The 16,797-nt window shown below is 35.5% G+C and overlaps 2 protein-coding genes and 1 long non-coding RNA gene across 3 annotated transcripts; all 3 read right to left on the reverse strand.

Annotated features, from left to right (window-relative positions):
- Positions 1–1,123: 1,123 nt before the first annotated feature.
- On the reverse strand, positions 1,124–3,045 carry LOC144548717 (uncharacterized). The gene is made up of 3 exons (XR_013509432.1): positions 2,904–3,045; positions 2,702–2,776; positions 1,124–1,399 (listed from the first exon to the last, which is right to left on the reverse strand). It is a non-coding gene; the product is annotated as an uncharacterized LOC144548717 (long non-coding RNA).
- Positions 3,046–3,219: 174 nt separating this feature from the next.
- Positions 3,220–4,163, reverse strand: LOC144548715 (nuclear transcription factor Y subunit B-4-like). Its single transcript, XM_078297442.1, has 3 exons — positions 4,029–4,163; positions 3,684–3,931; positions 3,220–3,456 (listed from the first exon to the last, which is right to left on the reverse strand). The coding sequence occupies exons 2-3, from the start codon at positions 3,905–3,907 to the stop codon at positions 3,270–3,272; spliced, it is 411 nt and encodes a 136-aa protein (XP_078153568.1). The 5' UTR covers positions 3,908–3,931; positions 4,029–4,163; the 3' UTR covers positions 3,220–3,269.
- Positions 4,164–5,881: 1,718 nt separating this feature from the next.
- Positions 5,882–16,509, reverse strand: LOC144548250 (Transducin/WD40 repeat-like superfamily protein). Its single transcript, XM_078296937.1, has 20 exons — positions 16,250–16,509; positions 16,044–16,171; positions 15,458–15,709; positions 15,057–15,156; positions 14,899–14,973; positions 14,656–14,754; positions 14,264–14,380; positions 13,703–13,818; positions 13,515–13,614; positions 12,841–13,199; positions 11,775–12,105; positions 11,006–11,208; positions 10,416–10,634; positions 10,005–10,191; positions 9,372–9,619; positions 8,970–9,062; positions 8,763–8,864; positions 8,139–8,517; positions 6,815–6,952; positions 5,882–6,718 (listed from the first exon to the last, which is right to left on the reverse strand). Exons 1-20 carry the CDS (start codon positions 16,379–16,381, stop codon positions 6,077–6,079), a joined length of 4,020 nt encoding a protein of 1,339 aa, XP_078153063.1. The 5' UTR covers positions 16,382–16,509; the 3' UTR covers positions 5,882–6,076.
- Between the last annotated feature and the right edge of the window lie 288 nt (positions 16,510–16,797).

Consider the following 16,797-nt stretch of genomic DNA (forward strand, 5'->3'; position numbering starts at 1 on the left):
AAGACGGGTATGAATAAGATCTTTTTTTCATAAACTTATTGGGTAAGGATACGGGTAAAGATTTTTTTTCCGTTATCAAAACCAGTAAAGGTATGGGTAAAGCCTATTTTGTACCCGTTATCCGATCGGGTAATTATATAAAAAAAAAATTATATATATTATAGATCTTAATGAGCATTGAATTATTATCCATCTCCAACAGTCCAACTAGCAACTACTCTTGATCTTGGAAAACAAAATTTATTAAATTTTCTAAGTTGAGCAATTGACCATTTATGTAACTGTGTTAAACATAATTCACCATTAAAGCACTTGAATAATTGACTATCTTGTTTTTATTTGCATGCCTGATTTATTTTAATTAAATAATAGAGATATTTGTTTTTTGGAATTTGTGTTTTAATTAAAAAAAACAATTTAGTTGGAATTAATTTTCATATTAGTAATGTGATTATATATGTGACAAATAAATGTATCTTAGTGTTTTATTTAATAAATAATAAAAATAATTATTATACAAGTATTAACTGTTACTTACCCGCTACCGTTTTGTAACAGGTAAGGATAGAGTTCGGGTATGAAAATGTTTCTATTCGACTCTTACCGTACCCGTTGACACCTCTAATCTCTCTACGCCTATATTGGTTTGAGATGTTTTGTTTTAAATGCTAGTCTCATTTTTTTTAAAACAAAATGACTCCAATATTGAATACATCTTGCAACTATTTTGTTAGTTTTTTGTGATTTGAACCTCGAAAATATATAGTTGAATTTAATATAAAAATGCTTCATATCAGCCAATAAGTATAAAAATCACAAGTCATTTTATAATTTTATTTGTATTTTACATTCTTGAAAATTCTATATCAACAATTTTTATTTATTTAATATTAAATAATCAATTTACAAAAACATCATACTTCAATTGTGTAAATACATATGTTTTTTTCAAATAAATATTTTTCAAAAACAATTGTTGATAATTTGTGTCATTTAACCTATTTTAGATTGTATTTTTATTTACTTAATAAATTGACGATAAGACCGATAGTTAAAATATTTTAACTTGCTATTTAAACAAAAATATAACTATAAAACGATCAAATAAATAACTGAAAAAACACATCTAATATTCCATAGATTAATAGATTTAATAAGCTAAACATGCTACAAAGCATCTAAACATGATACAATTTAACAAGTCATCATTAACAAAATAAAATAAATAGATCCTTGAAATGGAAACTAGCATGGAATTTCATATTCTAAATTCTAAACCTAATATAAAGTAAATTAAAACCAATAATGGTTGATTACTTCTAGATTTTTGGATTGGATGAAATATCAAGCTGTCCATATCCATAGATTTTAAATATATATTGCCTCACATGCCACCATACTGCAAAAAGCAAGAACAAATAAAAACATTACTAATCAAGTAAAAGAAAGCAAATAATACAATTGGTTATTTTTGTTTGGGGGAATTTCATGTATACCCTTCAAAAACTTCGAAATTACGTATTTTCCCCTCAGAAGTTCATAATATCATATTTACCCTTCCAAATTTCAAAAACTCACAAATTTACCCATTTTACTGCCTTTTCTATTAAAACTCATTTTAAATTCATAAAATACCCATTTTACCCTTTACTACAGAAAAGAAAAGATATGTAGAATGTTTCAAAAAATGACACTCTTCTAATTTTGCGGTTTTTGAGGGCAAATGTGTAATTTATCTACTTTTGACGCTTACAACAGCATATACCTAACTAGGGGTGTTCAAACAGTTCAGTTTGTTTGGTTTTTCAACCGAACCGAAAAATTTCGGTTTAAATGGTTCGGTTTTTTGGTTTTGCTTAATTAGTTCGGTTTGGAGTTTTTCAAAATTGACTAAAACGAACCGATTGAACCCATTCTTATAATTAAAGTGTGAACGGTTCCCCACTCGATCTCTCTCAGCCAAACCCAACCTTTTTTTTATTAAAACCGAACCCCTGTCCAGTCCCCACTCTCTCTGTCTCCTTCCTCAACCTTCGCTCCCCACTCTATCTGTTTTTTTTCTTTTTCAAAACAAAGCTCCACACTCTCACTATCTTTCTCTCTCTCTTGCCCCTGCTGATTGCTCCTCGATCTCATTATTATTTCTCTCCTTCTCTCTCCAATTTTCCTGTTTACCTGCTAAGGTAACATTTTATACTTTCTTTAATTCTAATTTTGTGTAGATTGAGGGTCTGATTTGAATTTGACGGGTTCCTAAATTTGATCAATCAAAGAAAGAGAGATCAAGGCAGTTGCCCTAGAGATTTTAAGCTTGATATTTTTAAAATTCTCAAGGAATTTAGATGCTTCTTTTTTTCTTCTTACTTGTTTCAGTTCAACCGAACAAACCGAAATTTGATTCGGTTTGTTTGGTTCGGTTCTTAATCAGTTGATATATTTAAACGGTTCGGTTCGGTTGTATTTTCTAAAACCGAAAAAAAGTTTGGTTTGAGTAGTTTAGTTCGGTTTCAACTGAACTGACCGTTTGAACACCACTAGATGTCACTGTGTAAGCATTAGAAATAGAGAAATTACCCATTTGCCCTCGGAAAACAAGAAATTGCTTCACAACCATTTATTCATTAAAACCCCTTGTTTGATGGAATCGGCAAAAATCAGAATGAGAGATTTTTATACAAAAAAAAAAAAAAATAGAACATACAGTGGCTGTTGGCTCCATATTGCCTAAAGCATCTCTCTTTCCTGATTGGTCAGATCTTGGACCCTTGCCGTCACCCTGTTATTAAAAGTTTTGAAAGAATAAAATTAGCTAATATAAAATTACCACATTGACTTCTTCAAAGTAAACAGAGATAAATATAAATAATAAAACAAATAATTCCCGTGTCAAAAGAAAGACATACTTCAGCCTGTAGCAACAAATTTCATACATCCCCAGTCATATAGATTCCATCAAATGGAGCAATTTGCGAAAAAAAAATAAAAATAAAAGAAGGCATTAGAGAACAATGTAGATAATACAGATTATTACATATAAGGAACTTACCTAAAGATTCCATGAAACTTAAATATTGATACATACTTATGGAGAATTGTAAATAATGGATATAAAGTTTCTTGGTTTTTTATTTTACTGTCATTGTCCATTGATTTTTTAAAGCTAATGTTCAATTGAACTTTTTAAATTCATAGATTTGGCAAGAAAAAAATTTGACTAGAATTAGTGATCTCCAATAAATTCATTGATTTGGCAAGAAAAGGATAATATTTTAACTATGTCTTGCTGGTAAAATTTGAAAAAAATTGAGACATAAAATGTAGGAAACCTCTCTGTAAAGGCGGAGGTAAAGCTTAAGCGGCTCAACATATTCTTCAAAGCCAAGTGTTGCCATTGCCCACAACAAATCATCTCCATTAATTGTCTTTCTCTTCTCTCTAGCACACTTGTCACTTGCTCTGCAATTCACAATATATTTTACAAATATATCATTCTTTTCCTATATTTATTTCCTAAAACAAACAAAAATATTCTTGTAACTCAAAATGTCTCTAATTTCTCTTCATTCAATATATTTTTTTGCTACTGATTGACACTTCTTACAGTGAAAGGTGTCAATTTTGTACAATTTTTTCAAAATTTAATTTGGAAAAAAAAAAAAAAGAGGAATTGAATTGGGTGTTACTCGCTGGTAATAAAGCTGATGAACTCAGAAACACACTCCTGAACAGATTCCTTTGCATCTTTTGCAATTTTCCCATTTTCTGGCACAGCTTTTCTCATTATCCTTCCAATATTCGCTATGGGGAGGAACCGATCCTGTTCCCTGGCACCTCCGCCACCTCCACCAAGATGATCGCCGGAGTGGCCGCTCTCCGGCGACAAGGGCTGCGCTGACGCATCCGTCATGGAAACAGCCAATAAATCCAAACCCTAACTCCATCGAAGAAAAGAAAAGAAGCAAAAAAAAAATAGTGTATATTATTCGGTCTATTTTGTTTGTTGAGATTAGGATAAAAGAATAGCTTACCTTGAATGGACGGCGGGGATGAGAACACGTAGTTGATCGGAAGGGGTGGAGGGGAGCGGTGAGGATTTGAGGGAAGAAGAAATCTAAAGGCGGTGGTGCTGTCTCGTAGAGGTACAAAGCCTATAAGGACACCTACTCCTTTTGTGATTTGTGAACTTGAACTGCGCAGGGCTCTCTCTGTCGAATTCAGATCCACTAAAGTAACCTAATGTTTTAGTTTTGATCTAGACCTTCCGATCTTATATAACACGAATATAAAGGCCTGAGTTTCTAATCGGACGGTTTAGATGAAAACGAACAAAATGTGTTACTTTTAGGAAATACCTATGTTCTCTCAGTGGAGTTGTTATGTTTCGACAAAAATTGAAAAAACTTGGTCCATGAGAAGGGGTAAAGATTTTAACAGAGTAGTTTTGGCTTCATGCAGCGTACGAACCATATGCAGTGCTGTTTTGATTCTATAGTCCGTACGCTGTATGAAGATAAAGATGATCTGTTCAAATGTTACCCCGTGAGAAGCTCGTGATTGGTGGATCTATGAGAGGAGATTTTCTGTGGTTGATTATTTGTGGCGATTATTATTTGTGACATTAAATTGAACATCAATAGAGAAACTGGTAATATATGATAAATATTTAAGTTATTTACTTCTAAATATGTTGGATATAAAAAAATATAATATATATTTTCTTACAAGATACACAAGTTTTCTGTAAAGTCGTTTCAGATATTGGCCACAGAGAATCTCCTTTGATATCACTCATCACGTGTTTCTCTATTATTGGTCGATTTAGTAAGTTACCTAGTAATTCAAAGGTATTTCAGATAATCAGCCACAGAAAATCACCTCACGTGTTATTGAACAATGAAACACCAGTGTATCTTGTAAGAAAAAATATATTTCTATTTTACATCTACAATATATTTAGAAGTAAATAACTTAAACATTTATTTTATTTTTCCCTTTTCATAGAAGATACACTAAATTGATATAATAATAGAGTCATTAATCCACAAGATATACTACGCACTCCAACTTCATGAACTAATTATAGTGAATTTCTATAGCGACAAATTCAGATTAAAAATGTCCAAAAAAGTCTAAATTTATTATTATAATATGGGTATAATTTAAAAATAGTTTGTCGGTCTAAAATGTCTTTGAATTTATCAAAATTCTACAATTTTAAGAAAGAAAATAATTTGTGGATAGATTGCAAATATTTTAGAAATTTATTTAATTTATCTATTTATTCGAAAAGATATTGAAAACGAAAAATTAGGCAATATTTTAGATAATATAGCATATGTTGATAGAAAACATGTAAATATACAGATATAAACTTCAACATGCACATAAATATCACAAATATAATAAATTATTATAATTCGTTGGTCTCTTTATTTTAGAAAATAGTAATGGAATAATACTATAAAAAAATGTTGTATAAACTTGCAAATAAAGCTAAAATAATGTGGGCCTAAGATAGATTCAATTTTCTAAAAATAAGATAGATTGTATTAGTGAGTTCACAATGAAATTAGAATTTGTGTAATGAAAAAAATACATATTTTATAATCTCATAAATAGAAACGCTCCTGGACACATTAGCATGATTAGCATGTATTTGGATCAGATTAAATCCATACCATTTCATACATGTTTTTACGAATTTTGAAAATATCCTAATATATCAAAGTATTTCGAAATACATAATTTTCTATTTATAAACAATATTGTAAAGTAATATAAGCTATTTAGAATTTTAGATGGATTGTATTCGATGATAAAGTACACTATAAACAGAACTGAACCTAAATATCAGAAAGAAAACCAAAATAAGAGAAGAATACCTGATGAACACCTTCACATTTCCCTAAGAACACTAAAATGCATATACCAGTGGTAACAGAAAAACAATTAAATCAAAATTCAGGAAACCAACAAATGAACACCAACAATAATAACTGGACACAAGAAAACAAAAAACCCCCAAAAAATATACATGTACAATAATAAAAAATAAAAAAAGGAAAAAAAATGTGCACTACACAGAAGGTGGAACTGCTTCAACAGGCTTTGTTTCTTCAACAACCTTTGCCTCCTCTGATTCTGCTGCCGGGGCCTCACTTTTCACACTGTTCTCATCTTTCGGTGCATCTACCGCCTCAGAAACCGGCGGCTCAGATTTCTCAACAACCACTTCTTCATCTGTCTTGGTTGCATCGTGATTCAGTTCGTCAGTATTATTAGCTGTGGTCTCACTCTCATCCTTTGGTCCCTCCAACATAAGCGGTTTATCCTTCTCCTTCTCCTTATCGTCCGAAGGAGCAGCAATTGGTGCTGTGATCGGAGCTCCAATTGGAGTCCCAATGGGATTATTAGTGCTTGTAATTGGTGCACCGATTGGAGTTCCACTGGGATTAGGGTTTTGAGTTGTGGGTGCGGGTAGTGCTCTGGGTTTTTTAATTGTGATAGGAGGAGCTGAGAGAGAGGCCATGCCAGGTGGGAGGATTTCAATCGGAGATTTTTTCGCGGCTTCACCTAGGGTTGTCAGTTTTGGATCCTCGAGAGAAGCCAAGAAAGCAGCCGCAGCATCAGTTTTCACAGATGGATTGTGCTCCATTTCTCTCTGCAACATCTTATTCCATGACTCTACGAGGCTTCTGAGTGTCGGCCGGCCATGAGACTGATATATTCAACAGAATAAATTTTTTAGCATCCAAATTATAATATTAATTAAAGTTGAAGTGGAGAGATAATAGATAGTGATATTATGACATACATAAGCATGTAAAACGGCCTCAGCAAGCATTCCAGTGTCTTGCCATGCTTTCTCCATGAGCGGATTGTCTCCTAATACTGCAGCAGCAAATGCTGCCTCACGGCCATGCCCAGCCGTTATTAAATTATTCACCAAACCCTGGATAACAAAACAACATCTTGAATTAGTTCAATTGCTTAATTGAAGATCATGATGTGTAATTTTTTTTTTTTTTTTTTGCACTCTTTTCTATTTGCCAATTACATCCAGAATTTTTTGTGTTACTATAAATTGTGATAAAGGTTAAACTAAGTAAATATGTATTGTAGTAAAAAGAGGCAATATTACTATTTCATCAGAATTTTTCAACCTAGCTAAAGTAGTAGTTTGCGTGGGACAAGGAAAAATATTTCTACTTGTTAATTACAAAACAAAACTGTTGAATGCTGGTCACAAATTTAAGAAATGCAAAATCTCAGGCATTAACTGAAAGTAAAAATAGGTGCAATTTGCAAAACCTTTGTTCAACAAAACATAGATCCTCCGCCATCATATGGGGAGTAGATCTCACTAAAAAGGTAGAAAAAATTAATATTTGACCAAAGCTTTTTTTGCCATTAAAGTTTACTCCAGTTACGTTTTCTCTGACAGAGAATTACAGAGAAACAAAGTGCTCAGTGTCAGTTGCAAATATAACAACTCTCAGGTGTTATTTAATAAAAAATTTAAAAAAAAAAAAAGAGGAGGGTTCCAATGCCTGATGCCTTTCATACCTCATCATACCTCATATTTTATATCTTCATTTTCAAAGTCTAAATTGTCAATCCGAACCATTCAACATGACATCCATACTAAAATATGGTTGGGGATGAAATTTTATAATTTTTGGAAATTTTTTACTATTTTTTAAGATGGGTAGAAAATCACTGTTTTTTTAACGGTCCAAAAACAGTGATTTTGTACATATCTTAAAAAATAGTAAAAAAATTCCAAAAATAATAAAATTTCATCCACAGGCATATTTTAGTATAAATATCATATTGAGCGGTCCGGATCAAAAGTTTGGACTTTGAAAACGAAGATATAAAATATGAGGTATGAAAAAATGAGGCATTGAATCCCCCTCCTCAACAAAAAAATATAAATATCAATTCAAAGAATAACAATTAAAGCAAAATATGAGAAAAGGTTTAATGCAGCTTTTAGACCTCACTAACAGGAAATAATGGGTTCTTTGCCTCTTGTTTAGATAGATTTTTATTGCTAGAACTTGTGGAAATATTTAGGCCATATTATAGTTTGTATCAGCCTTTAATATCATATTACTATGAGAAAAATAACATACTGAAAGGCGAGTGAGCTCTCCATGATTGGCAAGGCGTAGTGCTAGGCCCCTGAGCATTTGGCCACGCAATGCACCTTTAACTGAAGCTGCAGCCGCCAATCTTTTGAGCACCTCTCTTGCAATATTTGATTGCCCAGTGGCATCAGCTGCATCAATTAAATCAAAGAACTCTTTCACAAACTTCACTATTCCTTGCACTGCATCAGCAAGGTTCTCCTGCTTCGCAACTGTAGGTGGGGCCACTGTCAGATTCAGTATCTCAGTAACATCAGCAGGACCCACCCTCTCTAGTCCAATGTCTCGGCTGTTACTCATTGTGAGAAGACATTCAAGGGCTCTCTTTAAGTCATTGCTCTGCATGGCCAGATCAAACTCCAACCTGATAACAAGGAAAATTTTCATTCGACAAAGTTGAGAAACTGTTTCCGTACACACTATAAATCTTGGAACTGAAATAAAAAAAATGTACAACAATAGGTATCCAAAGAGAGAGAGCAAAGCATTCACTGTCATGCAAGCATATGTGCATACAGGTACACACAAGTCTCCCACCTGATACAAGTACCCAAAATTCAAAATAATATAAAACAGTAGGAAAAGAACATTGGTGTCCCTATTCATAACCTCTTAGATATTCCCGGTAAATGGAGAGCTTCAGTGGCATAACCCATGCCAAGCATGAATTCTGCAAGGTCATCATGGTGCTCTCTAGCAAGCCAACTTGCCCTGCATAGCACCGTGGCATTCGCGTAAATTAATATTTAAGAGGTGATGTGCACAATATAAAAATGTTTAAAACAAAGAGTAAACGAATGATTTGTAAAAATGTACCATTTCACAGCACTGACTGGATCGCCATGGGCTGCCAGGCACCTGCAGCGGATGCCGGGATGGCTAAGAGACAATGCATGTGCACACATGTACCTATAGAAGAATTAAAATGATGAGATATACGCACTAGACAGAGAGAGCTTTAACCTAATAGAGAAAAATCATGAGTTCAACACATGAATAGTCCCAAGTATTCACTAAAAACAGTGGTAATATTCAGTCATCATTAAATAGCGGTGTAGTACAATTACGTGAATTTTGATGCCAGCATTTGTTTCTTTTGGTGTTCTTTCAAGCTGTGCTCATTAAAAAATTTGGATCAATGCTCTGTTTATAATCTTGTCCTTTGGAAATGCACGACAATTTATGGGTATGAATCAAGGATTTGATGTGTATAACTACCTATCAATAAGCCAAAGAACACGATCTCTGACACCAACAATGACAAGAGGACCAATGGGGCGTCTCTGCTCCTGAGGGAATCGAGTGACAGCAACATTCACACCTCCTCCTGCAACAGCAACCTCTCCAGTTCTTCTCTCTTCAGTGTCTCTCTGTGAAACTGTTTCATCACCCCCCCTTGTTTGCTTTGGCAGGGTTATGAAAGGAGGTATTGACGGGCCCTGCTGGAACGAGGCCAGACGAACTACCTGAAGAACCCCAAAAAAAAAATAATTAAGTGTTGTGCAAACTGCAAACTTTCATGCATTGAACAAATGATTCCATAAGTGATCATGCCCTGGAATGAGGTTGGTCCGCTCAATAAACTTTTAACCTCAGTGAAAATGGCAACTTACTGACCCAAAACAGACGGACAAGCAAAATTTATTCATGTGGTACACGAAAAATACTCATATATTGGAATTTATTCTTTGCAGGTTCTTTTAAGTGGAGATAATTGGCATAATTGAATTCTTGGATTTTTGTTTTGTTCTTTTTACAATAAATGGAGTTGCAGTGAGTTAGTAGTAATAGCTAACTAATGTAAAGAGAGCAGTGCATTCAAAACAAGAATCTTGTCTGAAATAAGTTTACCTGCAACATGGGAGGCCTTAGTAAGATTCTCTCACTTGAAGTAATTTGAGGAGTCTCAACTGCTATTAGAGCAAGTTCCCCATGTTGTGCAACTGCATTGCTTTGCGCTTGTCTTGCTTTCATTTCTTCTTTTCTTTTCTTGGTTTCTATATCAATTGGGGCCACACCAGCATCCACAAAGACACACCTGAACATTTTCTCTTATCAGATAATAAATGGAAACAGAAGTTTCATCAAATATTCTAGGTTACAATGTTTTGAACTGTGGATATATTGGTATGATTGAATTGATTTCCAAATTCTTCTTTCCAGTGCCACTGAAACCTCCAAGCAAGTAATCATAAGAAAAAATAAACAAAAGAACAGATAACAGATAGATAAATGAAGAGATGATTTTGACAAGTCTCTTACTCGATAGTGGTTGGTGTTGCAACAAACAACTGCCGACGATGCCAGACACCTCCAGTGGCAAATGGAATGGCAACATCGCCAAGAAATCTAAACTGGGGCCGCAAAGAGGCAATTACAATGTGCTGATGGTAAGCAAATGCACAATACTCCACGGTTTGGTCCCATGCAGTCCACTCCGGCTGTGCAAGCAGGCCACTCACTGGTTGATATGTTTCCCAACTATAAAAGTTTATTATTGTAATATTAGCAAAGGAGTTCATTATGCTAGAAAGATAAATAAAGGAAATTTAAAATTTCAGAAAGCTCTTTTTTCTTCTCTAAATTCTACAAATTATCAACCACAAGAACAAGAAATATCCACATGCAAGACCAATAAAGACTCAAACAGTAAATGCACATATTGTTTCTCATAAAGAAATTTCATATGCTGGGATGGGCTCGACAACAAATAACACCTACTTATACAGAAACACATATAAAATGAACGTGTTCTGCTAATGTAGTAGAAAAGATTCAAAATCCAAACAATGATGCAACTAGAAAGAAATGTTTTAGGTAATGACATAACAGTATAAGACCAAAAGAAGCACCTGTATAACTGAAAATTTTGAGGGGCAGCCTCAGAGGACCTGTTGGCAAAGGGATCATCAAATGATGAGTGGGGCCCACTGGCACCAAACCCAGACATAGGCATTGTGCTAATAGTTGATATAGCAGAAGCAGTTGAGGGGCTAATTCTACGTGATGTCCTATAAGCAACCCCAATCAATGCACCTCCATGCAAACCAATAACCTTCATTGCAGTATGATTATTCAAATTCTGAATCAGCTAACTATTTACAAGTATGTAAGTGATGTTGAATATTAACACGTGTGCTTGATTTCAATAGTAGTGCTCCCATATAGGTGTCATTTACAGTGTGTTCCAGATGATATGTACCAAATTAATCATGTATTTTGCACTCTAGGCATCTAATAGCTTTCTATCCCACTTGAGACTTCTTCATGTTTCTATGATAGTTTAAATAGCTTGCCAGGATAATAGTAGTGCACAGAAAAATTACGTAGTGGTAAGCATTGTATTATGATAATCATGCAGAACCAATTATACAACAATTCAAAGAAAGTAACCACAATTTAAAGCTATTTTTTTCTTACAACACATTTGCTTTCAGTGTAGGTAATATTTGTTAATTCTAGTTTGAATATAAACTCTTTTCCAACCTGATATTTTATTTTACATTTCATGTAAAATCACTTTTATGGTAGCCCCAATAAACCCAAGTGAAAATTATTGGTTCCATGTTGTAACACAATAAGTGAATTCCAACTTCTTAAGATGAGTTGAAGATAACAAACCGGCTCATTGCGGCCATCAATTGACCTTTGAAGTACATGTGCAGTTCCATCGTCCAACAAAATCCTGACTTGCACCGTAGCTGAAGAGGCAGCACTTGCAGCAGCAGCAACAGCAGCAGCCTGAGCTGCAGCGGCCTCCCTTGCCTTCTTTGATGACCCACTTTTCATTGGTGGGGGCAGCCTAGGCATTAGTGCCGTCTCAACCAAAGCGTACCTGTCACGGCACGCATCCCATGCGAACAGCTTCCCTGTGCCTGAATCCACAACCGACCAGTCACCAACCTTGTAAACCACAAAGGATGGAACGTCAGGCCACACAACAGCTACATACCTGTAAGCATAGGTAGATTTATAATATGAAATTTATTAGGTTTTGAAAAAGGAAAAGCATTGAAGAGGATTTCTTTGTAAAAAATATAAACTTTTAGGACAAAATGCTGGCCGATTATAGTGCATGCTGGTAGTGCTAACCATACTTGTACTTGGGAGTTTTGTACAATAAGTCAATAATAATGTTTCTTCACTATTAGATTTGGTTTACAAAAGCAGTTGACACTGAGTTCCAAAGTTGAGCTCAGAACTGTAAGCAACAGGTATATAACATGTAATGGTACTTTCGCTTGTGTACCGACCATATGTAGCAGAATCATTCTTCCAGAATGCCACACAAAGTTCTCTCCTATAGACTTAATACCAACTCATCGAAAATGAAATAGCAGGAAATAAATGGAAGTATGCAAGTTCCACTGAGAACTGTACGCAACTGGGATCTAACATGTAGTGATAATTTGCACTTGTGTACCAGCCATAACGTACCAGTATCATTCTTCCAGATGCTATACAAAGTTACATCTACTGTTGACTTAAAACCAACCCATGCACAACAAACTATCAGGAAATATAGGGGAGTACGCAAAAAGCCATTTTGTTATTCAGGCAGTATAGAAAAGTTCCTCTTTCAGTATTTTCAGAAGAAAAACCTATATTGAGGGCCACTTCTGTAGTAACATCATTATATAAAGGTTTTTTTTTGCAAACTTTTTACAAAATAAGGTCAGTGGCTTACTTTCCAGAACTGCTGACCGAGAGAACCGAGTAAGAATCATGCGGTGCAGGAGTACTAATATGCTTCTTAGCCTGCTTCACAACCAGCGACTCTGCTGATTCACCCCTAGCACGGATCGCCTCGGCAGCAGGGCCGGCACTAGCCAGTGTTGGATTTGCAGTATTTGACAGCTGGAAGTTGAGTAACTTGAGTTCCCTTTCAACAATGTACACAGCAGAGTGCTCGTTTCCGCCAGCTGGTGTGGGAAGGGGGCAAACAGCTGGCAATGCCCTTGAGTCAAACTCACTCAGTATAATGCCGATGTTGGTACCAGTTGCAACAAGGTGTGGTTGCAACGGGTGCGCTACCATGCAATATGCCTGCAGAATATACAAACGAAATTAGAATACAGAGGAACACTGCCTCATAAAAGGAAGTCCGGTGTTGGAAAGCACATCAGTTGGAAATTTGTTTTGTGGTTTCTTGGCTTCAGTAGAAGGTATAGGCAACTACCAGAAGAGCTATACAAGTCAGTATGAATTCCGTATCTATGTACAGCACTAAAAACATAAAAGTACCAGTACAGTTTCTGGAAGTCCCTAGTCTTTTACTATATTGAGCAGTCGGTAACACTAACTAATAAAACACAAGAAAATAATTGATAAATAAAAAGATTGTGAAATGCAACCAAATACCCTTAGTTTCTTGGTCTGTGCAAGCACTTGTGGGGGAACAAGAGATGATAACTCGCATAATGGTCTCGTCAGAGCAGAGTACGTTGGGTGTTCAATAGCCCTGTTTAAACCCAAAAGTCAAATATGAACTGCCTTCTGCAAACTTTAACTTCAAAATGACAAAACAAATAAAGAAAAATATGACATACCAGATATGAGAATCTTTGACACACGTAAGTATATCAAGGTTAGGGGCACGAGGATGGCACCATGATGCCACACTGTGGCATGCAAGCTTATTAACAGGCTTGATGCGCCTCAATTCCTGTGTAAGATGTATTGTGATTTTCTTAACAATTGGGCTTTATTGCAAACTATACTGACTATTTATCCTTATTTATATAAAAACAGACAGGACTGGCACTTGAACAACCATTCAATACATTGGCGGACAAAATATAAACAAAGAAGAGAAAGTCAATGCAAGTGCTTAAAAAGCATGAACAAATAAGCACACCTAAATCAAAAACAAAAAAAGGACAGGAAATTGAGGTCATCACTGGGCACAATTGTAGTAATAGATGTGAAAAGCAAGTATATATGGGATTTATGGGCCACATTACCCAAAATGGCAGTAGGAACATACTATGGCAGTGCCTCACAACATATTCCCAACTTTTACATTATTAGTTATCAAGCAAACATCACAGACACAATTCGAAATCGTAAGTGATGCTCTGAAAATGTTGCTTAACTTCTAGTAAATATACCTTAAATGTCATTGTGTCCCAGATTGCAAGAGTTTTATCAGCACCAATGGTGATGAGTTGTGGTGCACTTCCCATTACTCTTGAGAGCTCAACTGCTACAACACCCCCGTCATGTGCCTGTTCACACCCAATAAAATAATGAGAAAATCAGATTATTATATGATAGCAGTTTAAGAACAGGCACTTTATTAGACATACTAAATTTGTGCATTTTGAGAACTTCAGACTGAAGTACGATACATAGTATCTACAAATACAATTAAGTGCTGTCCTGAAATAAGAAAGGGAGTCCCATTCTATTCATCAAAAGCATGAATTTGAATTTTGGTTTTTCTCATTCGTTCCTCAAAATTTTGAAGTTCCATGCTAAACAAATGAGGAGGAAGAATTACCTTGAGACTAAGTTTTGGAACGAGTTCACGTGAATCATTGATATGATCAGCACTCCATAGTATAAGAAGGCCATCACTAGCGCCCGATACCAAAAATTGCTGATAAGGTCAAAATAGACAACAACAAAAAAAAAATTCTGCATCAACTATAACAAAGTCTAATTTATCAAAATTCATATCACGTAGTAACAAGTACCAGTAAATTAACCATGTCTTAACAGAAAAGTTAGTGTTGTGTGCTACCTCACCACTAGCTGCAACAAATGTCATCAAGCAAGCTATGGAGCCTTTATGACCTCCCGTGTACCTTCTGACCATCTACACAGTATACCATCTTCAGTCATGATTCATTAAAATATACCAAAAAGTTAAAAAAATCAATTTAGGAAGCTTCATATAACCTTCCATGTAATCATTGATAATACTCTTATAACACCATCAGAACCACCAAAAGCAACAAGTGGGCCATCGTTGGAAGCAGACCGAGATAAGAACTCCATACTATAATAAGAGAAAAGTTGAACATTTACTGGTGGCTCAAGTGATATTCAAACATTAAAAATCGAAAAAATGGAAAGGATAAAAGAAAAAGGACTTGCGCACGCTTAATTAACCAAATGGATCATGTACTACTGAATATTAACAAACATTTTATAAGAACACCAAAATATGTCCAACCTCACTCTCGAGATAGATCACGAGGACAATTTGGTCCTATTTTTAGAAGAAATAACAAAAGAAAAAGCATAACATCTAATCCTATTATGCTTAGTGATTCACAAGAAGAAGCTTTTTCACATACCAAAGTAGAGATCGATTATCAAGCTCCTGTTTGGGTACATCCCGTCCCCGCATGGTCACAAGATCCAAAAAGATGGCCTTATTCTCACAACAAATCACAACAAAGTGTCTCCCTCTAGTGGATGTCACTGGGCTACCACCAAAAGCAGAGGAGTTTTGGTTCACTGCAGTTGGGGCCTCAGAAGCCGCAGCCCGGCTACGCCAGTGCTGCCAGTAACGCACGTCATCATCAAAGAAACCAACCTGCTTCACACTTTACAGAAAGATGGTTTGTCAGTGTAAGGGCATTATTGTAATTTTCCATGTCAACCAGATTGTAATAGACCAACCATTACACACAAATCAAAGTGAAAGGGGTCATCCCAGATGGACTTGAACTGGCATGTCAATACAAGCTTGCTTTAGTAAGGTACCTCCATAATTGATACCAGTATGATACAGAACCGTATACCTAATTATGGTATGAATTGAAACAGTATGTACAGTTAACTTACAAGATGGTATTATGCAATTCAGCACTGAATGTTGTATATCTGTACCAAAATTCTAGAAAAATGATGGTCTAAAGAAGGGTAAAATTGAGTTACCTGCCTCCTCTAATGGCCTCTGTGGGCCTCCCTCTGTGGGAATCTGTGTCACCCTCTGCTAATTTCTCGAGCTTTGCTCCAACTAACCGCCTCTCATCTACTCCTCCCGCTTTAAGCTCGTATATTATCTGAAATATCAGATCAGTGAGGATTTATAATGCATTGATTGTAATTCCTATAGAGAAAAAATGAAGTTGAATGGAAACCTGGCGGTGCTCCCAGTCCCAAACGGAGACGCGATCGGAGGCATCGGCAGTGACCATCCATGGATGCGTGGGATGAAGCTGGATCTTCACGATCTTGTCGCTCGTCGGGCGAAATGCCCTTAAGCGAAGCATCTTACTCTCTCACAATGACTTCCTTCACTTCTATACTTCTCTAGAGAGAGAGAGAGCGAGAGGTTTGATAGATCTGAGGAAGAAGAAGAAGAAGAGAAGAGTTTCCGAGTTGTAACAGGAAAAGGAATGAATTAGAGATCTGGAGTGGTATACAATTACGAGAAAGTGGAGGGTGGGATTGAAAAAAGTGAACCCAAATCCTCTCTGAGGCAATCAGGACCGTCTGATCATAATCCGGATCAAACCGGCACGAGTTGGAATGCACGGATCCTTGAATATTCATGCAGATTCTAATCGGACGGTTCAGATCTAAACAGAAATATTCTGTTACCTCAGGTGATACGAATTCAAACAAAGGTATACAAAATTACCAACAAGGTTGTTCTTGATACGGTTTAATCGGTTTTAATGGATTC

The sequence above is a fragment of the Carex rostrata genome, chromosome 33 (assembly GCF_964058835.1).
Source record: "Carex rostrata chromosome 33, lpCarRost1.2, whole genome shotgun sequence".
Taxonomy (NCBI): domain Eukaryota; kingdom Viridiplantae; phylum Streptophyta; class Magnoliopsida; order Poales; family Cyperaceae; genus Carex; species Carex rostrata.